The sequence below is a fragment of the Azolla caroliniana genome, unplaced genomic scaffold (genome assembly GCF_043228905.1).
Source record: "Azolla caroliniana isolate FFs.n. ecotype wild unplaced genomic scaffold, voAzoCaro1.0.p SCAF_5, whole genome shotgun sequence".
In the NCBI taxonomy this organism is placed as follows: domain Eukaryota; kingdom Viridiplantae; phylum Streptophyta; class Polypodiopsida; order Salviniales; family Salviniaceae; genus Azolla; species Azolla caroliniana.
In genome coordinates this window covers 17,807,709-17,825,135 of record NW_028230440.1, presented here as the reverse complement: position 1 = coordinate 17,825,135, position 17,427 = coordinate 17,807,709, and the positions used below count along the sequence as shown (strand labels likewise).

At 35.2% G+C, this 17,427-nt stretch overlaps 1 protein-coding gene across 1 annotated transcript; it reads right to left on the bottom strand.

Moving 5' to 3' along the window:
* Positions 1–4,701: 4,701 nt before the first annotated feature.
* On the bottom strand, positions 4,702–9,211 carry LOC147864269 (calcium-dependent protein kinase 1-like). Its single transcript, XM_087320053.1, has 9 exons — positions 9,061–9,211; positions 7,236–7,963; positions 6,611–6,754; positions 6,370–6,522; positions 6,163–6,278; positions 5,904–6,071; positions 5,588–5,715; positions 5,398–5,497; positions 4,702–4,924 (listed from the first exon to the last, which is right to left on the bottom strand). Exons 2-9 carry the CDS (start codon positions 7,912–7,914, stop codon positions 4,835–4,837), a joined length of 1,578 nt encoding a protein of 525 aa, XP_087176179.1. The 5' UTR covers positions 7,915–7,963; positions 9,061–9,211; the 3' UTR covers positions 4,702–4,834.
* Between the last annotated feature and the right edge of the window lie 8,216 nt (positions 9,212–17,427).

The window sequence follows — 17,427 nt, the reverse complement described above, 5'->3', positions numbered from 1 at the left end:
GTCTGCATGTGCATTGAAGCTCTTTAGAAACAGGGTTGCATTGGAGAAGGACGAGGAGCAGGTTATATTTATAAACATGAGGATTAAGGCTTTGTGGGAGTGCCCAGACCAGGACGAGGAGGTCGGTGCAAAGAACCTCGCTGATACAGAAAGGTTTCAACCTGCTTCGCAAGAGCCTATTCCTCCGTTAGCCGAGGAATCGGGGGAGCTAATAGAGCTTGATGATGAGCTTATAGAAGATATTTCGTTGGCTCGGCTAACAGGGGAAGCCAATGCATGTATAGCCGAAGAGACTTCTATACAGGATGATGAAGAAAATGGCATTGACGATTTGATTGCTATGTAATAGACTCTATGAAGAAAATGACATTGACGATTTGTTTGGATTTCACATTATTAATACAAATTTTGGGTTTTACTTGGTGGATTCTATTCTTTATAATCTTCTATATGTTTCAATTTTATTTTTATATACTTGGTTAGTAGACTTATGACATTGGTTTCACCGCGTGCATAGCTGACTACCAAATTTATGGAGAAACATGAATTAGTTTAAATTGAGGCTGATTTTGGTCCATGTTTATCTTAACATAACATGGTCGTAGAATTGTTGCCATGACTATCCATGTTGTTATTATGGATCTTTGTCTTCTATTGTTAAAACTATTATGTTTCTATTCCATTGCTGCTTAGATTGTGTAGTGTGTTGATAATGGTTCCACTAGCGTTATCCGCATGTTTTTATACGCTTGTAGTTCCACTAGCGTTATCGTTCGGAGTTCGATCCCGTGTGAATCACCTAAGCAATAGAGTAGATCAATTTTAAATACAAGTATGAAAGCCTTAATAGGTTTGTTATTTCCACCACATTATCCTAAAGTTCACTATCTTACATTGTCCACAATTATATACATATGGTTTGATCCCATACAAACAAACTGAGGAATAGATGAGATCAACTTTAAATACAAGTATTGAATACTTTAATAAGTTAGTTATTCCAATCACATTATCCTAAAGTGGACTATCCTACATTGTCCACAATTATATACATGCACGTATGGGTCAAAGTATAAATTATAACTCGTTTTATTAGTATGGTTACAAGTACACCTTATCTTTTTGTAAAAATTACCAAATTAATATAAGTCTTTAACTTAGTGTTTCCCATGTCGCACCTTAGTGACATATTGAACCATTGTTGAACTTTATTATGCCTACATTAACTTATCAACACGTCCAAACTTGCATGATTTCTAATGATCTCCACTCGTAGACCTATCATGTATTTTTATATTTGCAAATTCTAATCAAGTTGTCGAACATGTGATACTAGTGCATCCAATTTTTGTAGAGAGGGTGTATTTGGATAGTTTCAAGAAGATTCTATAAGTGGAATGCGCAATCCTTCCACTTGTGAACGCGAACGTGTTATTTGACATCTTCCATGTGAGCCACTCCACAACATCATGTGCATTTTGTAAGTTAGCACCTTTATTATCTAACTACTCACTTGTAAGAGCACACTTGATCACAGCCCCCGCGCCATCGTTCTCTCTCTTTCCATGTCCAAACCCGAAGTAGTTCCATTGCATCCTAATGTTTGTCAATGAGAAGTATTTGGGTGTTTTGCATTACAATTAGCCAACAAACATAGTTAGTGCATTACTGGAGCGTACAATTCTTAACATGACTTAAACCATAATTATTAAGTGTAATGCACGAGAGAGGACAATACTAAGACCCGAATCAGTACAAATGAACGAGAGGATAGTACTAAGTTATTGATTATTACTAATGCACAAGAGAGGACAATACTAAGTTGGAAATTAGTACTAACAAACGAGAGAGCAAAGTGGTAAGTTATTAATTAGTACTAATGCATGAGAGAGAACAATCCTAAGTTATAAGTTGGTCTTAATGAACAAAGTTGGATAGTACTAAGTTATTAATTAGTACTAATGCATAAGAGAGGATAGTCCTAAGTTATAAGTTGGTCTTAATGAACAAAGTTGGACAGTATTAAGTTATTAATTAGTATTAATGCATGAGAGAGGACAACCCTAAGTTATAAGTTGGTCTTAATGAACAAAGTTGGACAATACTAAGTTTTTAATTAGTACTAATGCATGAAAGAGGACATTCCTAAGTTATAAGTTGGTCTTAATGAACAAAGTTGGATAGTACTAAGTTAATAATTAGTACTAATAAACATAGTTGGATAGTACTAAGTTAATAATTAGTACTAATGAGAGAGGACAATCCTAAGCTATAAATTAGTCTTAATGAACAAAGTTGGACAGTGCCAAGTTATTAATTAGTACTAATGCACGATAGAGGACCATCCTAAGTTATAAATTAGTACTAATGAACAAAGTTGAATACAACTAAGTTATAAATTAGCACTAATGAACAAAGTTGAATACAATTAAGTGATTAATTAATACAAATGTATGAGAGAGGACAATGCTAAGTATTAATTAGTGCTTGTGGTTGTCGGATGGCAGTCCAAAGTTATAAATTGGTACTAATGAACGAAAGAGAATAGTACAAAGTTATTCATTAGTACTAATGCAAAAGAGAGGACAATGCTGAGATATAAATTAGTACTCATGCCAGCAGGATGACAATCCTAAGTTATAAATTAGTACTTGTGTATGCGGGATCTGAGTACTTAGTTGTAAACCATAATCAGTACTTGTACATGTGCACTAGAGAGGACAATACTATGGTGTAAAATAAGGATACATTACAAGGCCTGAACCTTAATTAGTACTTGTGCACCTGGGAGGACAGTACTAAGTTGTAAATTAAGTTTACTTAACACGGTTATTACCATAATCAATACTAGCGAATCTAGTAGGGGAGAACTAAATGGCCAATCAGTTAAGATTCACATTTCAAGACAGTACTGGTGCATGTAGTAGGAGAATTACTAATTGTATTTTATACAAACATTTATAAGTACTATGAAGTATTACCAAAATAGACTTCCATTTATAAGTACCAAACATATGGATTATTTCCTCACCTTGCAATGAAGTAGAAGGACCGGGCCGCCTTAAATTGTGAGGCAGCACCATCAGACCAGACCCAATGGTGATTAAAGTTAGCACCCAAGGACAATAAATCTACGTGGTGAAGCGTAAAACAATGTTGAACAAATAGCGTATCATGTTTTTTATCATTTGAAATGTAGAATATTGATTTCTTATGTAACTCACCGTCTTCTCTCTAGTAGCAAATATGTACAAGTATTGTACATTGGTCATTGTACCAATGCATTGACTGAACCTCATTTTGACCTTTAAACGTATAGTTCTCTACAAAGTCAATAATAGATACCATAACATCTGGTGGTAAGTGATTCATACATTCCTTGAACTGTGAATTTCGCCAATAGCTCCTAAAGTTATGTGGAATGAACTCCCCGAGCTGGTTCTTAAACTCTGAGACAAGGGTAGCAGCACATCTCTCCTTATATACTTCATTATTTACATTTGTTCTTTATATATACATAAGCCTCATTCGTGTGCATCCTTGCACACACCCGTCCAACTAAGTTTCTCCATGTGGCCGGAATCCTTCACGACACCATTACTGTGTTCCTTACGAAGCTCTAGCAGTGGTTTGTATCCCGAGTGTCATGCGGATTAGACGAGCTCGGGTATCCACAGAAAGAGTTATCTGGGAACCCTTGGGATTGAGTTACCTTCCTAACTCTCGTATTCGGCTAAGTACACAGTTGACGGGACGACCCGAAGTCCCTTCCTCCTTCCTACCACAATTACCTTGATCTAGTTAATCAGAAGTAGTAATCGAGAGTGTGTTCCTCCAGAAAAAGGGGTAACAAAGGCTTTACAATCTTCAAGGTAAGTCCTTGATTCAACAAATCATTACATATAGTAGCAATTTTCAAAAATTCATAAATTCTGATCAGAGCAGAATCTATGAAGATAGAGAGATCAAAACAATAATCCAACCATTGGATTTGAAGAACACAATATCAGGAACAACTCACTAAATTTCGACGACAATCAGAGATAGTTTGGTCATCGATCGGGGTGAAAACAATAGCTGGCTACTCTACTTCTATCTTCTATCTCTCTCTATTTCCTTTGTGATGTTCTTTTAGTATATTCCCAAAAAACGGAAATAGTAATAATAAGGGTTATGTTTCTAAAAAACCCCTTATTACCCCTAAGAAGAACCTATAAGTAAAAACTTTATTTGGGCCCTTTTTATACATAAGTTGAACCCATTACAATATACAAACCCATATACTAATGTAGGAAAGCATAGACCCAATTAAATATTTGGACCTCTTCCTCCATGCAGGAAGGAACTTGTTCTATTACATTGATCCATGTGACAGTGCAATCTTGACAATGTTTAAATTTGCTTCCTTTCATCTTGGCTAAAACATGCATTTGGTTTCATCATTGTACTGGCTAGTTGGCTAAAATCTTTTGAAACTCTAGTAGTACAACTACAATGGAAACAGCAGGCTTAATTATTTTACTTCATTTGCAAGATATTTTTCGCTGTTGTTTATCGTTTTCCAGACCTTATAAATCCAACTGAAAGTAACTGAAAAAGAAGATCATGAACAGTATCGTGGATGATGAAACTCAATCTGTGGAAGAGTCAAAGAAAAGCTATTAAAACATTCAACAACTGATCCATCGGGCTACACATTCCGCCCATGAATATGATTCAACCTTGAAAATCTTAAAAGACTATTACAGAACCCACCAATATTCTACTCATGGATAACATACAATAAACCAACACAAATGCCATTTTTCTACAAGCTCCCCTGCCATTGATTTGATCACCTTCTTCGTCTAGTGTTGACTGGAACAGGTTCTGGAACATTGCCCCTCATCATAGTCACAAACTCCTCGTAGTTTATGCGCCCATCCTAACAAGGACAGAACCATCAACAATAGGTTAAGCATAATATTCACAATGACACCTTCATAGATCGTCATCACAAGGAAAACATCGAACAGTGCATGATATTAAATATATCATCAACTTATAAAGTAAAATCGGAAGTAAGAAAATTTTGGAATCAGTCATAGGCCTTCTAAACATTCGGAATATTCTAGTATTATTCTCTCAACCAATAGAAAAGAGCCCAGTTGGTTGGGGGGTACTCTTGGCGAGTTGCTTTTGAGAGAATAAGGCAGAATGTTCAAATCAAAACTCCGAATAGAGCATTTTTGGGTGTTCTGGAATCTTCTCATTAACATATTTCTAATGCAAAAGTATATTGATGGTACTGCATTTCTTACAAGACCAAATTTTGTGGTCCAACTAAGAAATGAAGAATTAATGTTTCCCATGTACAATTTACACAATACCCACATCACAATAGACAGTTTTACTCACGTTGTCTATATCAACTTCGGCAATGATATCTTTGATGGTTTCCTGGTCCCCCATGTTATGGTCTTTCAAAGCTTGTTCTAATTCATCAGTTGTAATATAACTGTAGACAACAGGGGACAAGACAAATCCTGATAATTGAGATCCAATCAAGTGCAGAAAAAGCTAATCAATCAAATAGTCTATAACATACCCGCTATTATCCTTATCAAAATATTTAAATGCTGAGAAAAGGTGATCTTCCTTGTCCATCTTGTTCATATGCACTGTAGCAGTAATGAATTCCATGTAGTCAATTTCCCCATTCCCATCAACATCAGCCTACATCGAGACGAAACTCAAATCACAAATTTGAAAGATAAAAATCATAACTTTAGTTCACGATAAAAATAAACACAGGCTTAGAAATAAAAACCATCACGACTTTAGATATCTCAATCCACATATTTTCCACCATAAAAAATGTGCTGCAAAAAATACAACAAAATAAGTAGGTGTTTCCAACTGACCGCTTCCATTAGTTGGCGAACTTCATATTGCGCAAGCATAGAGCCTTGTTTTGCAAGACCGTGCTTTAGCTCTTCCATAGTTAGAGTGCCACTATTGTCTGTGTCAATGCTCCGAAACATCTCTTTTAATCCAGTGATCTCCTCTTCCGACAAACCTTCAGCTATAACCTACACAATATATATCACACAAAAGGATTATTCAAAATGAAACCACGTCAAGTGCTAGCATAACAATATTATGCAACATCCATGCACATACCTTTAATGCAAGTTTCTTAAGTTTATTCATTGCTCTGAATTGTTTCATCCTAGTCAACACGACACTATCAAGTGGTTTATCAGGAGCGTCTCCATCAATTTGAATCCAAGGGTGATCTAGGAAAACGTGAAGAGCGAGAAAATTTTCAACAGAACAATATCACACATCATTACTGTGAGTTATGTCTATGGGGCATAAAATACTCACTTAGTATAGCACGAGGAGTCAACCTCTCTTTCGGGTTCTTAGTCAAAATCTTTTTAATAAGATCCTTGGCTTGTGGTGAAATGTGTGGCCATGGTTCACTTGAGAAGTCTACATGGCCCTCCAAAATGGAATCAAATATTCCTTGCTCGGTCTCTGCAAAATAGCATGAAAACACAAATAGTATATCATTCTATGAATCTGTCTAAACACATGCAAACATACATTTCAGGGGTCATATTACCAGCCCAAAATGGTGGCACACCACTCAAAAGAATGTACAATATCACGCCAGTACTCCAGATGTCTGCCTCTGGACCATAATTGCGACGAAGCACTTCCGGAGCAACGTAATATGCACTACCCACAATGTCTTTAAAGACATCACCTGCACACATATCAAAGATGACCCAAATACTTTTAATTTTTATATTCACACAGAAAATGTCACATGATTGGACAATCAGGACATAGCTATTGTATGGACATGGATTTTGGTTACAATGGTCATTGGATATATAGAAGGCTGCTAACTAGCTACCTTGAATAGGCCTTTCAGCCTAACAATTTGACGCGAAGTTAATAGAATAAAGAGGGAGGAAATGATAGATGCTATAACCCACCCTGGCATGTAGCCCATATGCAATGCTTATTGGACTTCAAGGGGCAGCTTTAAAGGAATACATAACCCTAGGTTCATACACATCATATTTATCCGAGCTGATGGTCAATATCTTGACTAAAACCCTAATGTTATGCATAGTCATAATGAAGCCCTAATGTTAAGCATGGTCATAATAATGCCAAATTGTATAAAGGTTCAGCATTTCATGGTTTTGTCTTTTTTTACCCTACAAGTAAAGTTTTACCTTGCTTGAAGAAAACCGACAGCCCGAAATCTGTGGTCTTGATAGGAGAATCCTCGTCTTTATTGAGAAGAAGGAAATTCTCAGGCTTAAGATCCCTATGGATGACCCCAAGAGAATGGCAAGTTTCTATGACTCCGACAATGGTCCGACAAACACTTGCAGCCTCCTTTTCAGTGAACTTCCCTTTAGCTATGATTCGATCGAAGAGCTCTCCACCAGCACATAATTCCATCACCAAATGCACACCATTCCTGTCCTCATATGCGCCTTTGAGCTCAACAATGTTGGGATGACCTGTAAGATGATGCATGATTTGGACTTCTCGGCGTACATCTTCGATATCTTCTTTGTGGTTAAGCTTCCGCTTGGATATGGTTTTGCAAGCCAAGAGCTCCCCGGTGTTCTTGTTGGTGCAAAGACGGGTGATACCGAATTGGCCGCGGCCGAGTTCTCGCCCAAGTGTGTAAGTATTCCGGAGATCTTCCATGGGTCGGTTCAGGACATTCCCGATGTTGGATCTTGAGGAAGAATGGCGAGAAGCAGGATTCTGAGAAGTTGTGGATGCATCCGAAGCTTTAGTTGATACTGTGGATGCATCAGATGTATGTGGAGCTGACTGTGGGGCCTCTTGCTTTGCATGGTGCCCCTTCTTGTACTTGCTGCTTATGTGGTTTCCCATTATCTAGTTTATCACTGTGTGTATGTATCATACACGTCTGTATGTTTATCTGCAAAATATACAAAGATCATTCTTTTACTACGATCCAAAAGCTTAGACACGGTCAGATCCATGATCCATATGTATGCATATGTGTGCATGTATATACATACATAATATATTAGAGCGCGGAAAATACCTAAATATGGTTAATATGTTTTAGAAATTTAGGAAGTATACTGTCTATTTTCCAAATTCCTGTGATTTTGCTTGGTCAAAGTTGGAGCTCCTCATTATAACAAATTTTTTTAAATAATTATACAAAACATCAAATTAAGCTTCTGATAGAATCAGGACATGCCCATCTTTTAATTTGAGACGTAATTAGCAAATTAAGCTTCTAATTTGATTCGTTCAGACATCCCTTTTTCTAATTTAGGGACCCAAGCTTCTTATTTGAACGTTTTCGGACATGCTAGCATTTACTAATTGAATCTAGTAAATTAGCAAACTTCAGTTCATCATTTCTGTAAATTAATTTTGGGAGGCCTCACACATATTGCTACTAAAGGCATCAATTATGTGCTTAATGTTAATTTAGCCAGCACTCTTATATTGAGTTTCTGATATATATGATAAAAGTAAATTTTAGTGATTCCCCCCTTGTACATTTAGATATATGTTTTTTGTTTCTTCAATTTAGGATATTTTCTATAGCACTAGAACTTACACACAGCCAGATCTTGAGTCTTCTTCTGTTTATTTTCCAGCTTATTTATCTGTCTATTTGCTGAAAATCTTAAGGTTTCAGGCCTGTAACTATGGCAGAAAATGTTATAGACACACAGATCTCATGCAAGGTGGAAGAAAAAGATGAAATTGTGGTCGAAAACAGAGCAGCGCAACAAAATGGAGGCTAATTCATGAGAGCGTGAAATGATCTGAAATAAAATGGAGAGAGGTCCATTTTCAGCAGGAAAAAGAAAAAAAAAAAAAAATAGGGGAGGTTTTCTGATGCAGGAAAACAAAAATGGGCGAGGGGCGAGGGGGGGCAGGAAATGGTCGAGAAACAAATGGAGCCTCCAATTATTAGCAGGAACCCAAGAAAACTAGGGTTAGAGATGATAAAAATGGGGGGGTTTTAGGGTTTTGTAGTTTTTGTGTTACCTTTGTTTTGGAGGGAGGAAGGCGGAGGAGAAGAGTAAGGAATTTGTGAGAGGGGATATAGAGAGCTTCCACTGGCTCTGACGATCTGCCTTCTTCTTCTTCTTCTTCTTCTTCTTCTTCTTCTTCTGTCTTTCTTTTACTGTCTTTAGTCTGTCTGACCTTATCCAGTCTTCTTCTTCTGCTGCTGCTTCGGCTTCTGCTTCTTCTATTCTTAGCAGAAGGGGGGCTAAATCAAGCCATTCCTCTCAATCATATATACTCCTTCAATCCTTTTACTACATATGTATGTGTACTTATTACCACATTATACATATGAGTAGTAGTAGGAGGGGCTGATTAAGAGAGAAGAAGGTCAACGCAGGAAGAAGGCTTCCTCTCTGGACCTTTTTTAGATTGATCCAGATCCAGACCCAGACCCAGACCTTGACCTTTCTTCCCTGACCTGGACCCGACCCGACCCGCCCTACCACAAGCTCGTTGGCCCAGCATGTGTCATTTGAACAAACTGTAGGCCATGCCCATCGAGGGCCAATCCCCATTAAAACTTCATCTGATTTCCATGACCATTACACACAGAAATTAACATAGCAAGAAAGCCATGCGCGCATATATATGGCATGAAAGGCAGGGTGAGACATATGACTAACACCTACCAGCTGCAACAACCAATACAAAGTTATGTACCTCAAACACCAAGCAATTTAGCGACACATGGGGTAATCTTGGCCCTCATGGTTGCCTTGCACACTACCAGGGGGACCACACTTGATGAACGTGGGAGCGAGCTACTAGGTTCTAGGTCAAACGGTTGTAATCACTCCCTTTGAGAATGAGTGTGTTCAGATGGAAAAGGTCACCTCAAGCCATATATTGACTAAAATGGATAGCATTGTAGATGGTCTGATCATTATCATGGCGGTCCAAAAATGGATTGATTATTGCTCGTAAATGATTATCGTGAATTGAAGGCAAAAGTCCAAGATTTTTTTGTAGCAAATGTAATGAATTGAACGTAAGGAAAAAGTCAACAACCATACCAACTATTTGCTAGCTTTTTAAGTAATAGCAAAAAAATAATGTTAGCACTCAAGGGCAACCATGCTATGCCCAACTTGTAATTCTCATCCACATGTCTAGGAACATAAGTACATGGAGTTGACAAACAACATGCAAGTGGCAAGTAAAGAGACATGGATTGAAATGGAAACTTAACATAGGCCTTCTTCACATAAAGAGAGGGAGACATGGAGTATTCAATAACATGTATCTAATAGTTGGTACTTTACACCTTCCTACCACGTGTTGGTGAGCATGTTATGTTGCTTTAGGAACCAGGTAAAGAAATCTTCGTTGGACGGCTTCACAAACCTTGAACGAAAGCCTTGGATTGCATATCAATAGTTTTATTGAAGACTAAAAACATACTACAAAAAATCACCATTGTAACGTTATACGGACAATGATGAATGAAAGTTCACGTGTGGACACAACACTTTATTTTGCTTCATGATCTTCAAAGAAGCATTTGACTCGGTCCCAAACTTCAAATGGATGTAAACAAACAATACGAGAAAGTGTTATGCCAACTAAAAAAGTCTTGAGGTTACTTGGACGTATTCTCCAAACAATATGGAGGTCAAGCAAGGGTGTTCTCTCTACCCCACAATCTTTGGTCTATGAATTGATCTGTTGGTGGTTGTGGACCATAATGTTATTGACGTGCCTAGAATTAGTATGTTCATTGTATTACTTCTTTTTTATGGCAATGATATAGTAACCACACTCTATGCATATGAAGGATTGTGTAAATTGTGCGATTGGTGAACATTGCCAAACAAACATATTTGGAAAATATTAGGGGCAATTATTGATGCTTATGAGGGCATCCCCATAGAATAGAATTATTATTGTCGATGAAGAAGCCAATTTTGACTATTAGACCAAATCAACTTTTCATGTGGTTGCTTAAGACCAAGGGTTAACTACTTTGTAGTAAAAACCCTCTATGTGAAACTAATGCATGCACTTATGTGGTTACCCTTCTTGCTAGACATTTGAGTATGGACTACATTATCATGCTCGTCTAACAAGTCATCATATTTTCGCAAAATACCCTATACCATGAACATGCGATAAATAGTGATGTTCATCCTCGAATAGGTTTTCTTTGAATTTTTTTATAATTGGGTGATGATTTTAGGATGTCACTTCAACATCTAATTGGTGTGAGTGAGTTTGAAGAAGTGTAAAGGCTCTTTGAGAGCCAAGGTTCATTGGGGAGAAGTTGGAAATATCGTTGGTTTTTATCATTATCTTATCATGGGTTCAAGTTGATGCAAAACATGGATCTAGCTCATCTAAGTTTTCATCTATATCAAAGAGTTTCCCCAAAGATGTGACTTCACATTGCATATGTTCAGCCATCGTTGTTAATGTGACCAAATTCTCTCCTAAAAGAGTAGTCAACTACATGTATTCAAATAAATTGTATTAATTGTTTGTTAGAGTGATGAGTTTCCACAAGAAGAGCAGTTGTTAATCTTGAGTATTTCCCCTTGCAAAAGTTGGTTATCCTTGCACCTCACTCCATAACTATTTTGGCGAGATACTTACCTTTTATATGAGTCTACTTGCATAATGGACATGCCAAAGATGAAACTAATTAAAGCCCAATGTTCAAGAATTTCATATTGAATGTGGAGAAATTTGAAATAACATCTTTGACAAGAGTTCACTTAATTAGGGCATTTGATACATCAACTTCTCCAAAATAAATGAGCAAATAAGGAATGTTAGAACCTTATGAATAATTCGTGTTGTCGTGGATTATTTATGCAATAAGATAATGTCAATCCCCTCTCCATAATTGTTAGTTAATAGATGAGCTACTTCAATCAATGAGTTTGTCACGTACCCTGGACATGACATAGAAACATTTTAAGTGTATGAACATTAACAAGAATCTTAATTGTATTATATATATTGACTTATAATTAATAGTTTAAGGGACACTTAAATGAGTTCATTTTTCAATACAAATGATAGGAATGCTAATGATTCTCTAGAATAGAACAAGTCAAAATAGATATTTCTTTATATTTACAAAATACCATTAGATAGTTCATAGTACATACTAACTCATCAAGGTCTCATCTACATAGTAGTAAAAGCTATAAATATTGTTATTTCAATAAATTTTGGTGATGGGACAACCTTGACACACAACTATTTAACAACCAACCCTTCCTACCACCTGCTCTTGCCAATAGCCATCAAGCGACCAAAACACCACAATCATGTTTCAAAACTATGCTTGACACATCAATTACCTAGTGTAAAGAGTACTCGGTTCATTAGGTTTTGCTTTGGCTATGCTCGGAAATCCAAGCTTTGGTTAAATCTCAATTTGTGCACACCCTTAGATTCAATACCCCTCGCAAAGTTTGTAATCCTCATCATTTTGTCCTACTTCATGGTGAGTCTTATTTGCTCTTTGAAATAAACCACACATTAGTATAAAAAGCAAATGCAATTGTAAGGAGCAAGACATGATAGTGTATTATAAAGTTTACAAAAAATATGAGAAATCAATAAAACAATTAAATCATGTAAAGGTTAATTAAGTTTCTTCAATAACTTGAATTTTTTCTTTCGTTGTTATTATTATAATTATAACCATCATTATCATCATCATCTTCTTCTTCTTAAGTTAAGTATGGTCATGAAATTATCTTCATAATAGTAAAAAATATGGAATATATTTAATCAATTAATAAAAATAATTTTCTTACCATAATATATATATATATGAAGAAAATACTCCATTAGTATTAAGAAACACATTGAGGTTATAATTGCCTTTTTTTAAAAACTAAGGTTAAGTTCTAACTATCTCCTTAAATAAATAATTTGGCGTGGAGCAAAACCACTACACATTTTTAAAAAACTGCCTATAAAATATATACCTTCGTCTGATATGGCATAAAACTTCAAATGGTGTAACTCTACATGTTGAGTGTCATCGTTTATGTTATCCAAACAACCTCTTAGATTATGCACAATCATTGTCCAAATTCTGGTAAGTGTATGAACAAGCCTTTTTGTCACATTTTGAAATACATACTTTCAAGCACGTGGCCTTCCAAATGTACTAGATCGTAATACTACTTACCAATTGCCATATTTCAGTTTTTACCTATTATTATTTTTGGATTCAAAGGTATATATAATTTTATTTAATATAAAACATCCAAATATAATATAATTAATTAAGACATGTTAAAAAGAAATCAATCAATTCATATTCAAGATTTCAAGATTTTAAACATTTGGAAACAATCTAAATTAACTGCTTAAATAAATCCTACATAAAGTTAATTAATATATGGTTATAAACTATCATTATTTATAAGGAAATTTCTAATGAGGATGTTCTGATCAATTAAACCTCAATTCTTTTTTAGTTAGGTCCGGGGTTTAATTTTGTTGACATAACAAGATCAATCACACACCTTGTATGTGAGGACACCATTGAATTTTTGAATATATGTATAATAACGCCTACCATTGACTTTTGAATAGGAGATCCGTGTGAGTTGAATCAAGTGGATACTTTAGGTATCTCATTCGTACTCCCATTCATTACTAGATCATTCCTAAATTCTATGTGTAGTTTTGAAGAAGTTCCATAGAAGTCAGTTCCTTGTTTTGTATAATGTGTTGATTATTTTTTATTTACTTATTTTTGTAGGTTCATTGCAATATTCCCCCATCTTGATTAATAGTTTATGCTCTTTGGTGTATACATAATTGTTTTATGTGTGTATGTGTGTATGTGTATACTTTCACACTCACATAACACATGAAATGTGTTTACTTAATTTATTTTGTTGAATATATATGTTCTTTTTATGCCATCAAAGCACGAGGGAACATCAATCTAGCCCATTCTGTTGATTGTTTGTTGTGTTCGTGAAGTTGTTGATCAAGGAAAGAAGCTAATTCATGTTGATAGTGGTCTAGTGTAACAGTCGGCAACAGTTCGGTTTGAACCAAGCCGAACCACGAAATTGCGGCTTAACGGTTTAACAGTTCGGTTTCAACAATTAGAAATCGTGGTTTTCACGGTTTAACGGGTTTATTTTAATTAAATTTATTTTTAAAACAATCTTTTCATTTTCAAGCCTTATTCACACATTTTAAGAAAATCTTTAAATTTTGAACAAACAATGAAATATTTTAAATTTTTAAATTTGAATTTAAACCTAAAGTTGAAAACTGAAACTGTGGTTTTAACTACTTGAATTTTAAAAAATGGTTCAATTTAACGATTTTGTGGTTCGGTTCAGTTCAAGTTTCAAAATTTTTAAACAGTTCACTTACAAACCGGTTTGGTTTTGACACTCTCAAATCGAACCGAACCAAACAGTTGCCGACTATTAGTCTAGTGTGGAGAGAAATCACTCTACCAAGTTCTACTTCGGTCGTGACAAGGAACCCCAAAAAAAGTCATGGGTATAATCCTCATCATTTTTTTCTATTTCATGGTGTGACTTTATGTGTTTCTCTAAATAACACATATATTAATAGAAGAACAAGTCTAAAACATAAGGCATATAAACATGATAATCCTATACAACTATCAGTCATATATAAATTAATGAAGTATAAAAGATGCAATAAAAATTGGTTAATTGATCTCAAATTTTCTTAATATATATAATTACATACATACATATATATATATATATATATATATATATATATATATATATTAATTCCATCATAAACAATAAAGAATATTTACTATAAGAATTAAAACTTAGATGTGTTAATTTGGTTGAAAAACTAGGTTTTCATATAGTGCAAAACTAATTTAATCTATGAGTGCATGACTTAATTATAAATTAATATTATCTATTATAAAATGCTCTCATCATATATCTATTGTAGATTCTATTTTAATTAAACCTAGATAAATTAATATTGTTTTGAAAGTGGTATTATGGAATGCGTGAGGGGCATTTTCTCCTAATAAGAAATATATATTATGGAAAACTTTATTTGATAAGTAATAAGACGTTTTATGTGTAGTTAAACATAAGTGTCATAATTTAGCAGGATTTGTATTATATTTACGTGGATATTCCGCATATTATACAAGTCAATTATCACATCATTATTAGGTGTAGCCATGATTGTTCATGATTTGTTTTGTCCACATATAGTCTGTAATGATCCATATCATATATGGATACTTTTTGGTGATGGAAGTCAAGTACTATGAAGTTTTCATATGGTTGTAGGAATTAATGCCCCCAACACTACTAATCAACGAGTTGAGTTGTGGTCTTTTATGTATCCAAGGTTATTACTGGGTTCATGTTGGTTCGTTGATGGATGATTTTAATGTGTATCGATGCATCCCAATCCACTTCATGATTCTCATTGATGGATTCTTATGAGCAAGCACTTTGGGATAGATTGGTGTCCATTGTCATCGATTTTAAAGTTGGATGCACGGAAATGGTTGCATCAAGATAAGTTTGGGTTGACATTTTAGTTTATGCAATATAAGGAAACATGGAGTAGGTTCAACAAAATGTATGTTATGCATGATGAGTCTTTTTTGCCAAAGATATTTAATATGTCAATTGTGCAAGAGGTTATGCCCTCGGATCATTTTGCCATATGTTTTGAGTTTAATAAATATGTGGTAGATATGTATAAAACATTGCTTGACAGAGTTCCTTTGGGGTTTAATTATTCTTTATTGTTTCATTCCTTATTTGATGCCTATATACAACACATTTTCGACATGTTACTTAAAAGGGATGGCATGGATGGGATACAACATTAAAAAACATGAATGATATTCACCATATGTATGGTTTGACTAATGCTAAAAGATTATTAATAAATTTTCACATATTCTTACACAATGCAATGTACTATTGATGAATAATCCACATGATGAAGAGCTTTTGGATCTTCAAGTTCAATTACAAGACATTGTGAAGAATTTGTTGTAGCATTACAAACATTGTTGCAACCTCTTTGGTTCATGTTGTGGCAGAAGGGAGAAAGCATGGGAGTTACCTTGATTTCGTGGGACCATTTGGCTACTCCCAAATGGTTAGGTGGTGCGGCAATATTGGATTTGGAAATGCATTTGATGGCTCGTAGATTTCCATTATTACAAGATATATGTCAACAAGATCAACCATGAATATCTATGATGCAATATTTTATTGAGCATGAAGGATTGGTGCATGGCAAAAAACGAAGGTTCAAACATCATGGTGGCCATTACTCAATGGATATATTCCTCTAAAGATTCAACATTTTGTATGCGGGCAAAAATTGGTAAGGTCATGTCAAGATGCATTATCTTTTTTTGAGTGGGCACCATCAAGTGATCGAGAATTTTGTAATTCATTACAAAACAAATTGTTGGTTTATTCTCGAGTATTGCGTTGGCACGGAAAAGAGAAGCTGAGATCTCAATTCAATCGTTTATTTCGATTAGGTGTTGTAGATTTGGGAGATGTGGTTGATAATGAATCTCAAAGGTTGTGGGAATTTGAAGGTGCTAAACGATGGTTATGTATTCCCCCAAATTATGGATTTATTTGGGAGAAATGACAAGATACACCATTGTTGCATGGATCCTTGCCAATGAAAACAAATGTTGTACCTTTGGTGGATTGGTGGTTACAGGATGGCACACGCTTGTTATAGGTCACTAAAAATATCTTGTACCAGCATGCAATGACATCATTATCTTGGCTATCACCTACAACAAAAAAGGTGTGGAATGTATGTAAGTCGAATACAAGGTGGTGGCAAATATTGCAACATTGTTGCCATTTTGTGCAAAGGTATTCATATGGAGAGTCGTGATTGGTGAGCTCCCATTAGGTTCAACCTTAAAGAGATGAGGACCAGGGTTAGGTACGTGCTTCTTCTGTACCATTCCATTGGAGGACAATACTCATAAGTTCATTAAATGCCTTATAATGTGTATCATTTGGAAGTACTTATCAGACATTTGGCAAGTTTTAACCCATTGTTATTTGAGGCCTCAACAATGGGTTTTTTCTCAGTATGTTCAAAATGGTCCAAATGATGGGTTGAAGATATTGTTCCAATTTTTATAGCATTAGGGACTACAATACAATTGGATTATGTTTTCACGTTTAATGGTAGACATGGGGTGAACACCTATATGAAGAAGTTGAAAGGCATTATTATGTGGAAATTTTGGATCTTAGAGCATGTGGGGATTATTTCCTTAAGTGCATAATCAAGTTTTATAGTAATTGTTGAGAGACCAAGCTCAACTTAGTTTAGTTAGGTAGTCAACCA

Bases quoted from the DNA above. Each gene is read 5' to 3' on its own strand.
- LOC147864269 (XM_087320053.1), bottom strand. From the start codon at position 7,914: ATGGGAAACCACATAAGCAGCAAGTACAAGAAGGGGCACCATGCAAAG. The intron at 6,755-7,235 runs GTAAAACTTTAC...ATATGTGTGCAG, and splicing joins GTCGGTTTTCTTCAAGCAAG to GTGATGTCTTTAAAGACATT. The intron at 6,072-6,162 runs GTATGTGCATGG...TATATTGTGTAG, and splicing joins TTAAGAAACTTGCATTAAAG to GTTATAGCTGAAGGTTTGTC.